Source organism: Thunnus maccoyii, chromosome 10, assembly GCF_910596095.1.
Source record: "Thunnus maccoyii chromosome 10, fThuMac1.1, whole genome shotgun sequence".
In the NCBI taxonomy this organism is placed as follows: domain Eukaryota; kingdom Metazoa; phylum Chordata; class Actinopteri; order Scombriformes; family Scombridae; genus Thunnus; species Thunnus maccoyii.
This window is the reverse complement of record NC_056542.1, coordinates 14,225,049-14,238,898: the sequence shown is the minus strand read 5'-3', so window position 1 is coordinate 14,238,898 and position 13,850 is coordinate 14,225,049. Positions and strand designations below refer to the sequence as shown.

Genomic DNA, 13,850 nt, shown 5'->3' with positions numbered 1-13,850 from the left:
ATAGATAGATAGATAGATAGATAGATAGATAGACAGACAGATAGATAGATAGATAGATAGATAGAAATGTAAAAATTAAGTCAATGTTGTGAAGTAATGCAGTGCAGTTTGCATTTAAACTCTGTTATCATTCAACTATAATGAAACGGACAGGGGGAAAGTTTGAAGTTGTAGATGTTAATAAGTCATGAAAAAATAATTCATGAGTTCTCACTTTCTAATAAGCCACCAGCAAAAGCTATTAAGGCCACCAATTCAGTTTGACATGTTACTAGACTGATTATGGCTCTGAAGCCCTGTAGCTTTAACAACAAAGCAAATGTCATGAGCTGAGATGTTTCACTATCTGGCAACCCAAAAGTTGCTCTCAATAATAGCTTAAAACTGATCTATGAGGCATCAGTAAACAGTTTATTAACTATTATTAAACCATTTAATTTCCACATATACTGTTTGAAAGAATGACTATTATTAGAAAGACTCTAAGTTGATTTTCATATTGTACAGAAATGAAACGTAGGGATTTTAAAACTACATGAAAATACATTTTTAAAAAAACTACAAAAGTATCAAAATGGTCAGCAAGGATGTAAATTTGTACAGTTAAGAAGGTAAAACCTCCAAATACACAAGCATGGTAGTGTAAAGTTTCATTTCTTCTAAGCAACAATAAATCTATAAATAAATATGACTTCTAACAAATGAACTGACTTTACATTCATGTTCTCTATTATGTATATAAATCGAATTTCTTTGTCACTGTCCTGGTTACAAAAGCATCTTGGCACATTTGAAAACATTTGAGATTGTTATAGTATGCAGTTTGTCCAACTCTGCCTGCTCAAAACAAAAACATGAGTCAATACTGAGGCCCTCTTGGGTTGTTTCCTCCACAGAAAGCAAACAGTTAATGGATCAGCGCTCCTGTAGTCGCGTCTTTACGGTAGCAGCTCTTCAGTCCCCGCAGCTCTCCCTCCTGCCTGCGGTCACATCTTGTTGCCAGAACTTCAGTGACGCGGTGACACTGGATTTCTTTGTTATTCATTCACGCTCTGCGTCTTTTTCTCCTCATTTAATTGCGTTTGCTTTGCAAAACATCTCACTCAGGCGCAGATCCGGTGTTGTTTTTCCTTCGCCGCAGCCCATTTGGAGCCGCTTTTGGATGTTTTGTTGCAGATTGTCAGAGCCTTGATCCATCAGCCGACGTTAAGACCTTTCAAGCTTTAAGGATAAGACTAATTTAGACACGGTTATATAATCAGGTAAACACTGGCGTTTCGCGTCTTTCAGGTACGTTCGGCTGCACATCATTTATTCTGTCATATATTCTGTTGTGGAAAGACATTTCACGTCCGTGTTCATGCCAGATCTGCAGCGCTTTAGTTTTCCATACCATAGCATGAATCCTTTGTTGGGGGGCAACACGCATCTCCAACAGCATCCACAGCAGAGTCAAGCGCCCGGACACCCGGACTCTCCTTCAGGCCTCCTGCCCGACGCCGTTTTCGGTGGATCGGACGCGGCATCCTTTCTGCTGGGTGATCTTTCCGGTACAGGGCCTGATCAGCCGGGGCCTGACTCCACCACCGCACCCTCACAGACCTCTCCTTACATCCATCCCAATCACAGCAGCCACTATCAGCACCGCGCTGCGCACCATCCTCCCGCAGCCATGGCTCTCAGAAACGACTTGGGATCCAACATCAGCGTCCTCAAAACCCTCAATCTGAGATTCAGATGCTTCCTGGCCAAAGTGCACGAATTAGAGCGCAGAAATAAGATTTTGGAAAAGCAGCTGCAACAGGCGCTGGATGCCAACAAATGCTGCCAAGGTGGGTGCTGTGAGAACAGGGCGCATACCCAGGAGGCGAGTGTGCAAACCGGATTTGTCGGGACCATACCGCTCAGGCCCGGATCCCTGCCCTTCCACAACACCAACAACTCAGCCAGGAGGCCTACAACATTATTCACACCGCAGCTCACATCAACCCTCCCAACCGCAGCCTCCGAAAACTCAAGTTCAACCCAAACAAACGCCACTTGTAACCCCGCAATCACCATCAGCCAGTCCTCCCCCTGTGTGGACTCCCCAGGATCCGGCTCCAAAACTGTCACAAACAGCAGTACCGGCCCGGGGAGCTCCACCAACCCTCCTCCTCGGTTCCTCCCGGGCACCATCTGGTCCTACAACCACACCCGCAAGTTTGGCCCAGGTGCGGAGCGTCTGACCAGCCCCGGGGTGTCCTGGGTGCACCCGGACGGAGTTGGGGTCCAGATTGACACCATTACCCCTGAGATCAGAGCCCTGTATAATGTCCTGGCTAAAGTGAAGCGAGAGAGAGACGAGTATAAACGCAGGTAAATGGAGTGAAACCGTTTTATTACACTTGTATCAGACTTTGGGGGTATTTCTGTAGAGCATAAGGTGGTTTTCTTAATGCTCCACTTTGAGCAGAGCTGCAGACCAGCTGTCTCCAGCACAAGCAGAGTCAGCACTAATCCTCTCCATCCATAACCTCCAGCCTGACCCTGCATCCACTTCATGTCTGACCACACAGGCAGGTGCTGTTGCTAGAAATACACCCCAACAAAAAATGATCACGCCAGGTGCTAAATATAAAAAGAAGAATGAAGGGCAAAGTTGAGCAGGGGCGTGTAAAGATGAAATGTTCACAAATCTTCCTGGAGGCTGACTCACTAGTGTGTGGCTTTGTTTACTGGAATATTATGAGGGGGGGAATCCAACCTGAAATAAGAGTTATGATTGTACAGCTGATTTTTTAATTTGTGAGTCAGTCTCTCAAGATGACACATTAATCATGATGTCATCTAGGGACAAATCCTGGAGGTGAGCCTGATGAACCACTGTGAATAATGCAAACCCTAAAATGTTATTGCAGCAACTATAGTGATTTTATTTGATTCATAGCAGTTAGCCTTACATTTAAGTAAACTAGTTTGGATCTGAAGCTGAAATGATTTGTTGATTAATCAATTTGCTGAAAATTAATCTGCAAACTTTTTATAATGGATCATTTTTTAAAAGAAAAAATGCCAAATATGACTGGTTACAGCTTCTCAGATGTATGTATTTGCTGATCTTTGTCATATGATACTTAACTGAATATTTTTGGGTTTTTCAAACAAAAACAAGCTATTTTCACTATTTTCTGACACTTTATAGACAAAACAACAGATGGATTAATCAGGAAATTAGTAATTGGCAGATTAATGAATAATGGAAATAATCTGTTGCTCACGTAACATCTCAAACAAAACTTTTCTGAACCCACAATCGCTTATTTACTGGCAGCATAACAGTTTACACCCACGTGTCTCTTGATGACATCATCAGATTAGGGCTGCAACTATATTGTATTTATTGTCGTTTAATCTCTTTATAATGTTCTTGCTTAATCAACTGGTTGTTTGGTCTATAAAATGTCAGGAAAATGTCGATCATCACTGTTTCCCGAAACATAAGCTTAACAACCTCAAATGTCAACCAACAGTCAATAACCTGAAGATGTTCATAGAGGACTAGAGAAACCAGAAAATATTCACATTTAAGAAGTTTGAACTAGAGTACTTGAGTATTTCTCCTTGAAAAATGACTCAGAACGATGAATTGATCATCAAAATAGTTGGTTTCTGTTGATCAACTAATTGATTAATCATTGCAGCTCACTGGAATGGCACAGAGTGAACTCTGTTGTAAGGTGGATTTCCCCTCTAAACTGCCAGAGAAAGCAGCCTACAGCTCGCAAATTCACCTGCAAATATGGTACTTATGTCTTTTCTGTCCTGACAGTGAACTGCAGTTGGCCCCGTCTCCAAGCACATTCATCCCTGAATACCCTCGTATTATATCCAAATGAGCAGCCATGCGTCCTTCATAGAGCAGATCCCGACTGCAGTATAGTGGGCTCTTTGTGAACGACGGAGAGGGGACGACCCTTACAGGCTAAGAGTGTGTGACATCGGACACATACTTTCATTGTTCACGTAGAGACTTGAGAGTAAATGATTTACTGACTTCTTGCTCAGAAAGTTGACAGCTTCACTACCTGCACGCTCAGGTGTGTGACATCTATTATACCTCACTCAACGTCCACATCAGTTTCTGCTGAGCCTTCAGTAAGGGGTCTTATATATTTCTCAGCTGTCTCTCTTTGAGACGGTTACGTATCACTTTACCTCTAAAGAAATTCAAGCCTTCAGATTCATAGATTCACCCCCACCCCCACCCCCCTCCCCCCCCCCATGCTCCACTCTGTATCTGCAATGCAGCATGCACTGCAAGCTGTGACTGCTGGACGGGGGCTTGGCTTGCACAAGGAAGCACTTCTCTGCCTTCTTCTCGCTCTCACCTTATTGATCAAACAAGCATCCTTTACAGCAACAACAACTGCTGTTTCATGACTCAGTTTCTTTCTTTTAGCATTCCCTAAAGGTCGCGGTGGTGCTGCAGCGTTCTGCATTTAAAGCAGCGTTTATATAAGAAGATACAGTCTCTGCAGTGAGTGGATTTCCCCTTGGGCACGCATGCCGTGTGAAGTCACACAATCTGAGATCACATGCAGGCTGGGAGCTCAGGCTTTTAAATGTATTAAAGTTGAGATTCATGGGCCAGTCATCTGAACTGCATCATAGTAGTACACCATTCATCAAACAAGCGATTCATCAGCCAGTGAATCAGCAAATCACTCGTTTACACCTGATTGTTTCATGCAACTTCTAACTAGATTGTATACACATATGATTTAACTTCACTACATTCACATTTTGATTCTCAGATCCACTCAGCCAGATTGAAATCTTGTGGCCAATTGTGCGCATGTAAAATGCACATGCAGCACCTGATGACTGACCTCCAGTGCTGTTTGACTGCAGCTATTTATAAAGCACTTTCATCCAAAAAAGGGCTCTGACACGCACATTCACAAGCTACCACGCACGGCTTTGGCCTAACCATCGAGAGGAATTTGGGGTTGTGCTCTGGAAGAACTGGGGATTGTACTGCAAACCCCTGCTCCTCTTTAATGGTGGCAGATTTAAAAATTAGATCTTTATATTTCTTTAATGTAAGGGAAGAAGTCAACTTTAATGTAATATAGACTGATGCAGCCATTCTGGTTGAAGCTTTTGGAAATGCTGCTGCTGCCCAGTCACGCTCTGTGTCTGCTCTTCAGTGAATGGTTGACCCAGTTTTGAGTGTTAGATACCAGTAGGAGTTTTGGTTGTCATTATGTGGTTTGGTTGGCACAGATGTACTTACCTTTGGTTGACATCTGGCCCATACACTTCCGGAAGAGGTTCGTAAGAGGAAACAGGTGCGCTTCTCCTGCACTGAAATTCTGTTGGTTGCTCTGCCTTTAAAAAAAAGCATAACAAAGTCAGAAAAAAAACACGGCGTAGTTAAACCTGCAGTGTGGAACTTTTACATATAAATGAACGTCTGTTACATTCAAGCCCTTGCCAAAGGAGTTCACACAATGCTGATTAAGAATATCACTGCCAGATTAATCTCTCTGTATTTCACAGCATACAGAGTTTTTAAATCTCATGTTGGGAGGGACATTCCCGGGCTGGCTGTTTGAATCAGCCGAGCTGGCTAACTTCCAGTTAGCCCTCTGCTAACTTGAATGGGGATAAAATAATTGAATCGTGTGACTTTCCAAATGTTATCGGACCGAATGGATCAAATTCTGACAGTGAAACGAATATTTCACAGGGTTTGTGTGACGCTTGCGGCAATATATCCACCGTTTTACAGCCGCAACAGTAGCAACACATTAGGCTATGACGTAGCCTATGACATTAACACATGTTAACAGTGTTTTTGTAATTACTCTAACTGCCAGAAGGGGGAGACAAAAGTCCTGCAGTCTCCCTTTAACACAACAGCAAAAAGAATCACTTCATATATTGGTCTTTTAGATGAATTGATTCACAATCAATAGGCTGACAAAATTATGACTAAATTAATCTTAAAGATCAATAGATGAGATGATTCTTTTTGCTGTTTTTTCCTTTTGCCTTCTTTCCTGACCTCCTGAAGAGGTTTAGTCAAATTCTGTTTGTTCTCTTAAAAGTCTTAAGTCCATTTAATCTGCCTTCCCTAAGACGGTTCAGGTTGACCAGGTGTACATGGGGCCAAATAATCTGTCACATACTTATCTAGCTAGTAATGAGACAAACTTCTGCTCTGTACGTTTTTGTCTGTTTGTCTGTTTTTGTCTGCATTAAGGCACTCACTAAAATGGTTTACTTCTTACATCTGCGTGTCTCTTAGATGGGAAGAGGAATACACAATGAGGATGGATCTGCAACAGAAGATTACTGACTTACAAGAGGTAACGTTATGTAGTCGTGTTGTGTGAATGTGTGTGTATATGCGTGTGTGTATGGTAGGCAGACATGGCAGTATGTCTGAAGGAGTCTTGACTTAACATTTTTAGTCATTAAAACAACCAAAATCAACTGTTTGGTGTGATGCTTAATCTAAGACATAGCCAACCATGAAACAGCATGAACATACCATGTGCCTGTCTTCAATAATCAGAGTGTTAGTGGTTAAATGGTTTAGATGATCATGAAACTGATAATAAAAGAGAAAAGAAGCTGGCGGCGATCATTTCCTTTGTGCAGCATGTATCACCGCTACTTTGGCTCAAGTGGCTGACTGAAACAAAGCCATTGCACTCTTCATGATTGATGTTCTTTGTCCTTTGACCAACGACCATCTATTGATTAAAGCTTAAGGCCTATTCTCATTTAAAATACATTCAAATACAGAAATCATCCATTTTGAATAAAAGAGAGCTTCATTTTTTATCTGTCACCTGCCATCAAACTGATAGCCATGTATGTGCTTCCTGCAACAGTATCTTTATACACCCTGAGGTTTGTTGGTTTCCTGTGTTTGTGTGTGGGTGGGAAGGTGTGTTTTGCACACATTGAATGCACGTGAGCCGTTGCCAGGAATCTGCACCTGACCCCGTTTAGCAGACAGTGCCACATCAACAGGAGATCACATGCAGCAAAACCACCTGAGACCTAAAAGAGCCTGACCAATGTTGCAGCACGTATGAATAGGTCAACAGGAGAGATAATTACTGTGCCATCAGACAAATCTAGAGCTCCCCTGAGTAGATCACGCATTTAGGATTTATAATGTTTTTGTGTGCTTTGCCAATAAAGGCTTTTGTTTTGTTGATGACCCCCGCTTGCGTAATGTAACCCATAATTTCCAGTAAAGTCAGATATGAGATAGGACACGTGTGTGTTCCTTATGGCTTCCAATGTGTGTGTGTGTGTGTGTTTGTGTGCAGGACCTGCAGGAGAGTGAAGGCTGTCAGGACGAGCTGGCTGTCAGAGTTCAGCAGCTGAAGGCAGAACTGGTTCTCTTCAAAGGCCTCATGAGCAATGTGAGCACAGTACAGCCGATACAGTCATTTACTCAAGTCACACACACTCATTGCTTTCAGTAGAAATCAGCTGTCCCTCTGCGTCTCAGTGGACAGACTGTGGCATTCAACTCTTCAAACAAAATATTTATTATTCTCTTTTTGATAAGGTACTCCTCAGAACAGGTTTACAGGTTGTCACTAATGTTTTAGTGTGATGTGTCCAACAAAACTCATGTTTTCATTGCTTTGTAGTCAGTAAGAAGCCATTTGCTGCTTTTTAGAAACATTTGGCCCTTTGTAATGATGACATAACATTTGTAACTGCAGACTTGATGGCTCATTAGAAAGTGAGAAACTTGTGCATTTATTAATGGATTACCAACATTTATAACTGCATTATTATCAAGTAGGAGCACATATTTATGCGCTAGAAACACATGTCCATGCTGGAGGAACATATAAACCAGTCAGATAGATGTTTCACAATCTGCCAACTGAACAGTTGCACTTAATAATTAAAACATTGGTAAATTATTTTAAATCTTTCATAAAGCTACTGGTTGCAACTTATAAACCCATCATAAATATTTCTTATTGTAAAGTGGCACCATAACATTTGTCAGAATCATTTTATAATTTTTCTCTGCTTGTCACTCTCCATCATCTGGGTAGAACTTGTCAGACCTGGACAGTAAGATCCAGGAGAAAGCCATGAAAGTGGACATGGACATCTGCCGCAGGATCGATATCACTGCTCGTCTCTGTGACGTTGCCCAGCAGAGAAACTGTGAAGATGTGATCCAGATGTACCAGGTACTGCGACTAAAACCGATCAATTAATAGTCTTATCTTTGGATTGGTTATCTTTTCATGCCCAACTACACTTCCCTATTTACGCATAGTCTTTCTTGTGCATTGATAGTGTTAGTCTGATTTCTTAAACTGAATCCCGAACATTTCCCTGCAGGTTCCTAACAACCAATCATCCTTAAACTGCCGCCGCAAACAAACTCCATTGTCTTTTAACGGGAATGAGGGTGACGAACCTGTCAGCACTTCAGAAAGTGACGCTGGTGTGATCAAAGATGAGGAGCACTGTGGCTCATCAGCCAATCAGATCAACGAGGAGATGCAGAGGATGCTGAACCAACTGTGAGTGGTCTGACTTTGAAATATAACAGAGGTGTCCTTCATGCACTTCCACTTCCTATTTGCATGTGTGTTTCTGCGTATATTAATTTTAGGAGGGAGTGTGAGTTTGAGGATGATTGCGACAGTCTGGCCTGGGAGGAGACTGAAGAGACGCTGCTTCTTTGGGAGGACTTCCCAGGATGCACTCTTCCTCCCGACCCCACGCATCCACCAGGAGAGGTAGGCTGACTTTTTATTCAAAGACTTTTATGCATCTCCAATGGGACAATGTTAAAGTATTTGCAACAGAGCACACACAAACACACACTCAATGAGCTTTCTGGGCTCTAGTTTTAATGAGTAGATGCAGATTGTGTGGGCATACAGGGGATGGAAAATGGGAACCTAAGCAACACAATGTATTCAAATTCAACATATTCTAACTTTGTGACGCTCACAGTGTTCAGTTCTATTTAAACATTGTGTCGGGGTGTTTATTCGACTGTATAATCAGTTCTCTTTTATAGCATTCATTTCGTGTCTCACTATGGGTAATGCTCCTTGCCTGCCTTCAACAGAAGCCTTTTATTGTATTAAACCAGCCAATTGTCTGGCCATGATGACGCATATGCTATAGGAGGCCACCAGCCCTTCCTCTATATAAAGGACTGAAGCTACTTAGAGAACCGGGGTTATGGAAATAACCTAAAGTTTTGATGATATAGTTTGGGTGATGTTGATTCCATTACATCATTGCACAAGTGTTGCTCGATTGTAGATCATTGTACACCCACGTACCTGAATCTGAAAATATATTCTGTATGTGGAATGTGTATTTACGTTATTGATAAGCTCTTTGTGTCTGGATTGCATCCAGACCACACATCATTTCAGTCACTGTTTAAGCTTGTCAGAATGACCTTCAAATCTGGGTATAAATATATATACATATGTATTTTGTTTATCCATCTAATATTTTCTATTGCGTATTGAAACCACTTAAAAACCAGACTTAGATTTACTGAGTGTGTTATTTAGTCACTTTCGTTTTCACAGATTCACTGGGTGAAGAAGATTTTGAAAAAGTATCATTTGTATGTACAGTGGCTAGCGAGGCTAGCTTCAGCAGCATTTGTTCCACTTGTCATTCTTTAGACAGCTGCATGTGTGTTGACATTGTTAGTTCAGATTTCAGGGGCAGCTTTTAAAGCTCTGATGTCATGAGTGGAGTTGATGTGCAGAGCAGCAGCTTGATATATTGGTCGATAGTTTGGTCTCAGGCGATGACTCTATGATTCAGATGCGTCTCTCACAGAAGGTTCAAGCTCTACTGTGGCAGGGACGTTTCAGGACAAAGCACTGCGCACACATACACACTCAAAGAGATGCATTGTCCAGCCTGTATCGGTGTACAGTGTGTTTGTTTCCAAGAAATTGATGTAGGTATTTGTTTTCATTCACCGACTGTGTGGTATTCGAACAGTCTGCTTTCCCTCTAAAGGAGGAGCTGCTTTAGTCAGTGAAATATGAGCTGACGGGAGCATAAAGCAAGCTGCGTTTTAACAGTAGTGGACCAACTTAGTGTGTGTTTCATTGTGTGATGATAAACACATGTTCTGTTCACTGTTTTAAATGTTACTACATCACACCACATGTTACTGATGTTATATATTTAATCTGACCACAAATGACAAATCTCTCTCTGGTTCTCTTTTCCCAGCAGGAGGATTGTCTGGAACAAGTGATTAATGATACAGAATGTCTGTTCAAATCCCGAGAGAAAGAATACCAAGAGACAATTGACCAAATTGAGGTGAGACACTTCAAAAATGTTCAAAACGTGCCTAACTTTATTATTTCTCGAGAACCACATATGTAACGATTGACAATTGTCAATTAAAACAATAATGTTTTAATAAATTAAATGGTTTAAATCCAGACAGAAACTTCACCAGTGAGACTAAACTGAAGTTGAACCGTAGAAGCAGTTTACAGCCCTCCATTGGTTGATTCTGCTGCCAATCAAATGTGTCTGCACTCCTATTGGCTAGTTTTACCGCCTCTGTCTCTGTCTTTTCTCCTGTGTACGCTCATTTTTCTCTCTCGGGCAGTTTAACTGAGCGGGATGCATGCCTTTGTCCTCAGCAAATCAGAACCCAGAAGCCCCACCCCACTGTGATGTGATTGTGTTTGTATCAAACAGCCCCTGCTGCACTCAGACACGGAGCTGAGCGGCTCGCTGTTCGCTTGTTTATTCAAAGTTCATTGAACATGTTGCACTGTCTCCACAGTAAATCACCTGTCGAGTGTTTTATGGTTGTTTATTTGTGCTTTAAAACACAACCGCCATGAAGAAAATAACGTTGTATTTCTGTCAATCACAGGCTTTCTCTCTCTCAGAAAAAGCTTTCCAATATGTCTCTCTGTCGCTTGCCCTCTCTCTCTGTTTTTTCTCGTCTTTTTTAAAATGAGTCAAGAAACCCACAACAAAGCCTAATTTTCAACATTATCAAACGAAGAGAGATGTCCTCTCCTCCTCTCTCTCATGGCAGGGTTGCACAGCTCTGATTATGACATGCAGTCGCAGAGCCCAGAAACCCCACTGCTGGAGAATGGAGCGGCTTGCTGTTCGCTTGTTGATTCCAATTTTATTAATATTAAACGTGTTGCATGTCCAAATTGCACTAACTACCACAATACACTCCCTTGTGTCCCCAGCAATATACCCGCCAAGGATGAACGGTTCTCGAGATACACAAAGGACAAACATACAAACGTATATACAGACAGACAGAGATTCCTTGCTTTAGATTGTACATTCAGATCCCTAAATGACAGTTTTTCCTATGTGGTACTAAAAAATTATTTTCATGATGTGGTGACTCGGTACAAAGTGAATCAGTTTTTCTCTTTCCTGTTTTTGATGCTATAATCTTTTAATCACACCTCTCACCTGAATACAGGGTATTTTTCCTATTTTCTCACCAGCTCTTTCGAGAAATTATTCTTTCTTTAGACCTGACATATCATCAAAAAATCTCTTGCCCACCTCAGTAGTCTTTGAAACAGGTGCGTTGGTCGAGTAGCCACGTACTAAAGAAGATCTTTGACTGAAACTGAGCAAGTGGAGACGGTGTCCCTTCTTCCTTTTAGACCTGAGTTTTAGAGCTTTGTGAAGTTTTGCAAAAGTCCTTCTCTTAGCCAGCACTTCATGTAGTAGTTGTTCAGGAATAACTTTTTATGGTGAACAAACAAAAAGCTGCAGCACATGAGCCTGTGTTTGTGATTGAAAATTTGAAATATTACTTTCTGACTCCAGCTGGAACTGGCCACAGCTAAGAGTGACATGAACCGACACCTGCATGAGTACATGGAGATGTGCTCTATGAAGAGAGGCCTGGACGTTCAGATGGAGACCTGCAGGAGACTCATCACACAGAGTGGAGACAAGTACGCACTATTTTTTCCCCCTTTTTCTAGAACCACATGAAAACAGGACAAAAGAGTAATAAATTAAATGCTACAGTCTTACTTTTCTGTTTCTGGCTCTTTTACTGTTTCAGTAACTCTGCGGTACCTTCATCCTGCGAGGACAGCGACCAGAGAGAGAGCGACAAGAGTTCAGCATCTCCACCTTCCTCTGTGATTGCTGGGAGATCTTGACACTTCCTCATTCTGGCAGGGAGGGAGGCTGCGGTCATGTGACGTCCACTGCATCCAGCTACAGTAACACACCAACGCAATATCCACCTATAACTCTTGGCAACACCATGTTTACATACGAGCATCTTCATTTACCGAGTCATATTGTTTATTCTTGTGCTGTCCATGCAAATCAGCTCGGGTCTGAGCACTGAAACTGTGATCGTGTAGCAAAGTTGCATTGTTGTCATCACTATTTCATGCAGATGTCACTGCCCGAGTGGGGGAAGAGGTCTGCCAGTTGGACTTTGTGTCATGAAGCACTAGTTTATGAAGTGAATCTTACAGTAAATTATCTTTAAGAGGGCTGATAATCCTGAGGTGACTGTAAGTGTACAGGGTGACGTCTTTGAGATGCAGTGTGGCAGTGTAGCTTATAGGGAAGCATAGAATAATTTATCCACTGAACACACACTAACAGACACTTGTGTGGCTTTTGCTTCTTCATCTTAAAATGTTCTGGCAGATTTAAGTAGCTGTCATATCTCTAAATCCTTCAGAGTCTACTCCACAAAATATACAGCCCCATAATTTACATCATATCAACAAACAAAAAATAGGAAGCAGGATAGTTTCAGTCCAAGAGAGCTGTAGTGGTGGTTTGTCCTGGCATTGATACAACAAAAAAGTGTATTGATGAGTTTGATTGGTGAACTTAAGATGAGCTTATCTTTATGGGCGCATTTAAGCCTAATAAGATGTCATGATTCAGCATTTTACTGCCTTACAGCTGCAGATTCAGAGCTGACTTTGTGTCTGAATGGTAACAGATGAAACCATGAGCAAAGGGAAGCTTAAGTCATGAATAAATCATAACATCAGCGCTTTATTTATCAAAACATAAATTATAAAAGTCACTTTATAAATAACCAAAATACTAGCTGTGTGTAAACTGGAGCTGCAGAGTTGTAACTCTGTTATAAGTTACTAAGTTGTACTGTAACTATGAATACCAACAGGCCTCCTTCTTGCTATTGTAAGGATTGTGACACTGAAAAGAAAGTTTTGGTCTAATTGGTCTGTTGTAATTACATTCAGTTATTTATCTGCTGTGAATTACGCGGATCAAAACAGGGGTTTATGGGAAAAATCCGTATTGCTGATGTTTCTTGCATTTCCTAGCTCACCTAGAGGTACATTTTGTGTTAGATCTATAGATAACTTGACAAAAGACCTCATCATATACAATATTTCCAGTGCACTTGAAATAACTTTCACACCTACAGCATCGGCTATAAGCTTCAGCATCATTTTGGTGTCAGGTTTAGAAAGCGCAAAGCACCCCATCGTTGCAACCCTAAAACAGAGAGAAATCCATCCTAGAATAGGCACCCGCACCGATTTCTCAATGGGAATTGTTGAAAATGAACGAGCTAAATAACTTAGCAGAAGCAATTTTTAAGGAAAGTAAGAACGCCAAAAAGGTAACTTACAACACTTCATAACAAAAAAAACATCTGAAATGCATCAAACATCGCAGATGAGCCTGTTCGAAGTTTGTGTTTCTTCTTTAATGGTGCTTCCTGAGAAACCCAAAGTACCAGGTGACAGCAGCGAAGGAAGCTATCAAGGGTCAGAGGGAAGCATGTTTTTTTGCAAACGTAC

At 41.5% G+C, this 13,850-nt stretch overlaps 1 protein-coding gene across 2 annotated transcripts; it reads left to right on the top strand.

Annotated features, from left to right (window-relative positions):
- Positions 1–494: 494 nt before the first annotated feature.
- iffo1b (intermediate filament family orphan 1b) lies at positions 495–13,634 on the top strand. 2 transcript variants are annotated; one of them, XM_042422936.1, is made up of 9 exons: positions 495–2,358; positions 6,296–6,356; positions 7,335–7,430; positions 8,085–8,225; positions 8,380–8,564; positions 8,657–8,783; positions 10,267–10,356; positions 11,863–11,993; positions 12,107–13,634. In XM_042422936.1, exons 1-9 carry the CDS (start codon positions 1,361–1,363, stop codon positions 12,204–12,206), a joined length of 1,929 nt encoding a protein of 642 aa, XP_042278870.1. In that variant the 5' UTR covers positions 495–1,360; the 3' UTR covers positions 12,207–13,634. The 2 variants fall into 2 exon arrangements, with proteins under 2 accessions (XP_042278870.1, XP_042278869.1); XM_042422935.1 differs by having other exon boundaries at positions 497–2,358; positions 10,264–10,356.
- The last annotated feature ends 216 nt before the right edge of the window (positions 13,635–13,850 follow it).

Bases quoted from the DNA above. Each gene is read 5' to 3' on its own strand.
- iffo1b (XM_042422935.1), top strand. From the start codon at position 1,361: ATGCCAGATCTGCAGCGCTTTAGTTTTCCATACCATAGCATGAATCCT. The intron at 8,565-8,656 runs GTGAGTGGTCTG...TATTAATTTTAG, and splicing joins CAGAGGATGCTGAACCAACT to GAGGGAGTGTGAGTTTGAGG. The intron at 8,784-10,263 runs GTAGGCTGACTT...CTCTTTTCCCAG, and splicing joins CCACGCATCCACCAGGAGAG to CAGGAGGATTGTCTGGAACA.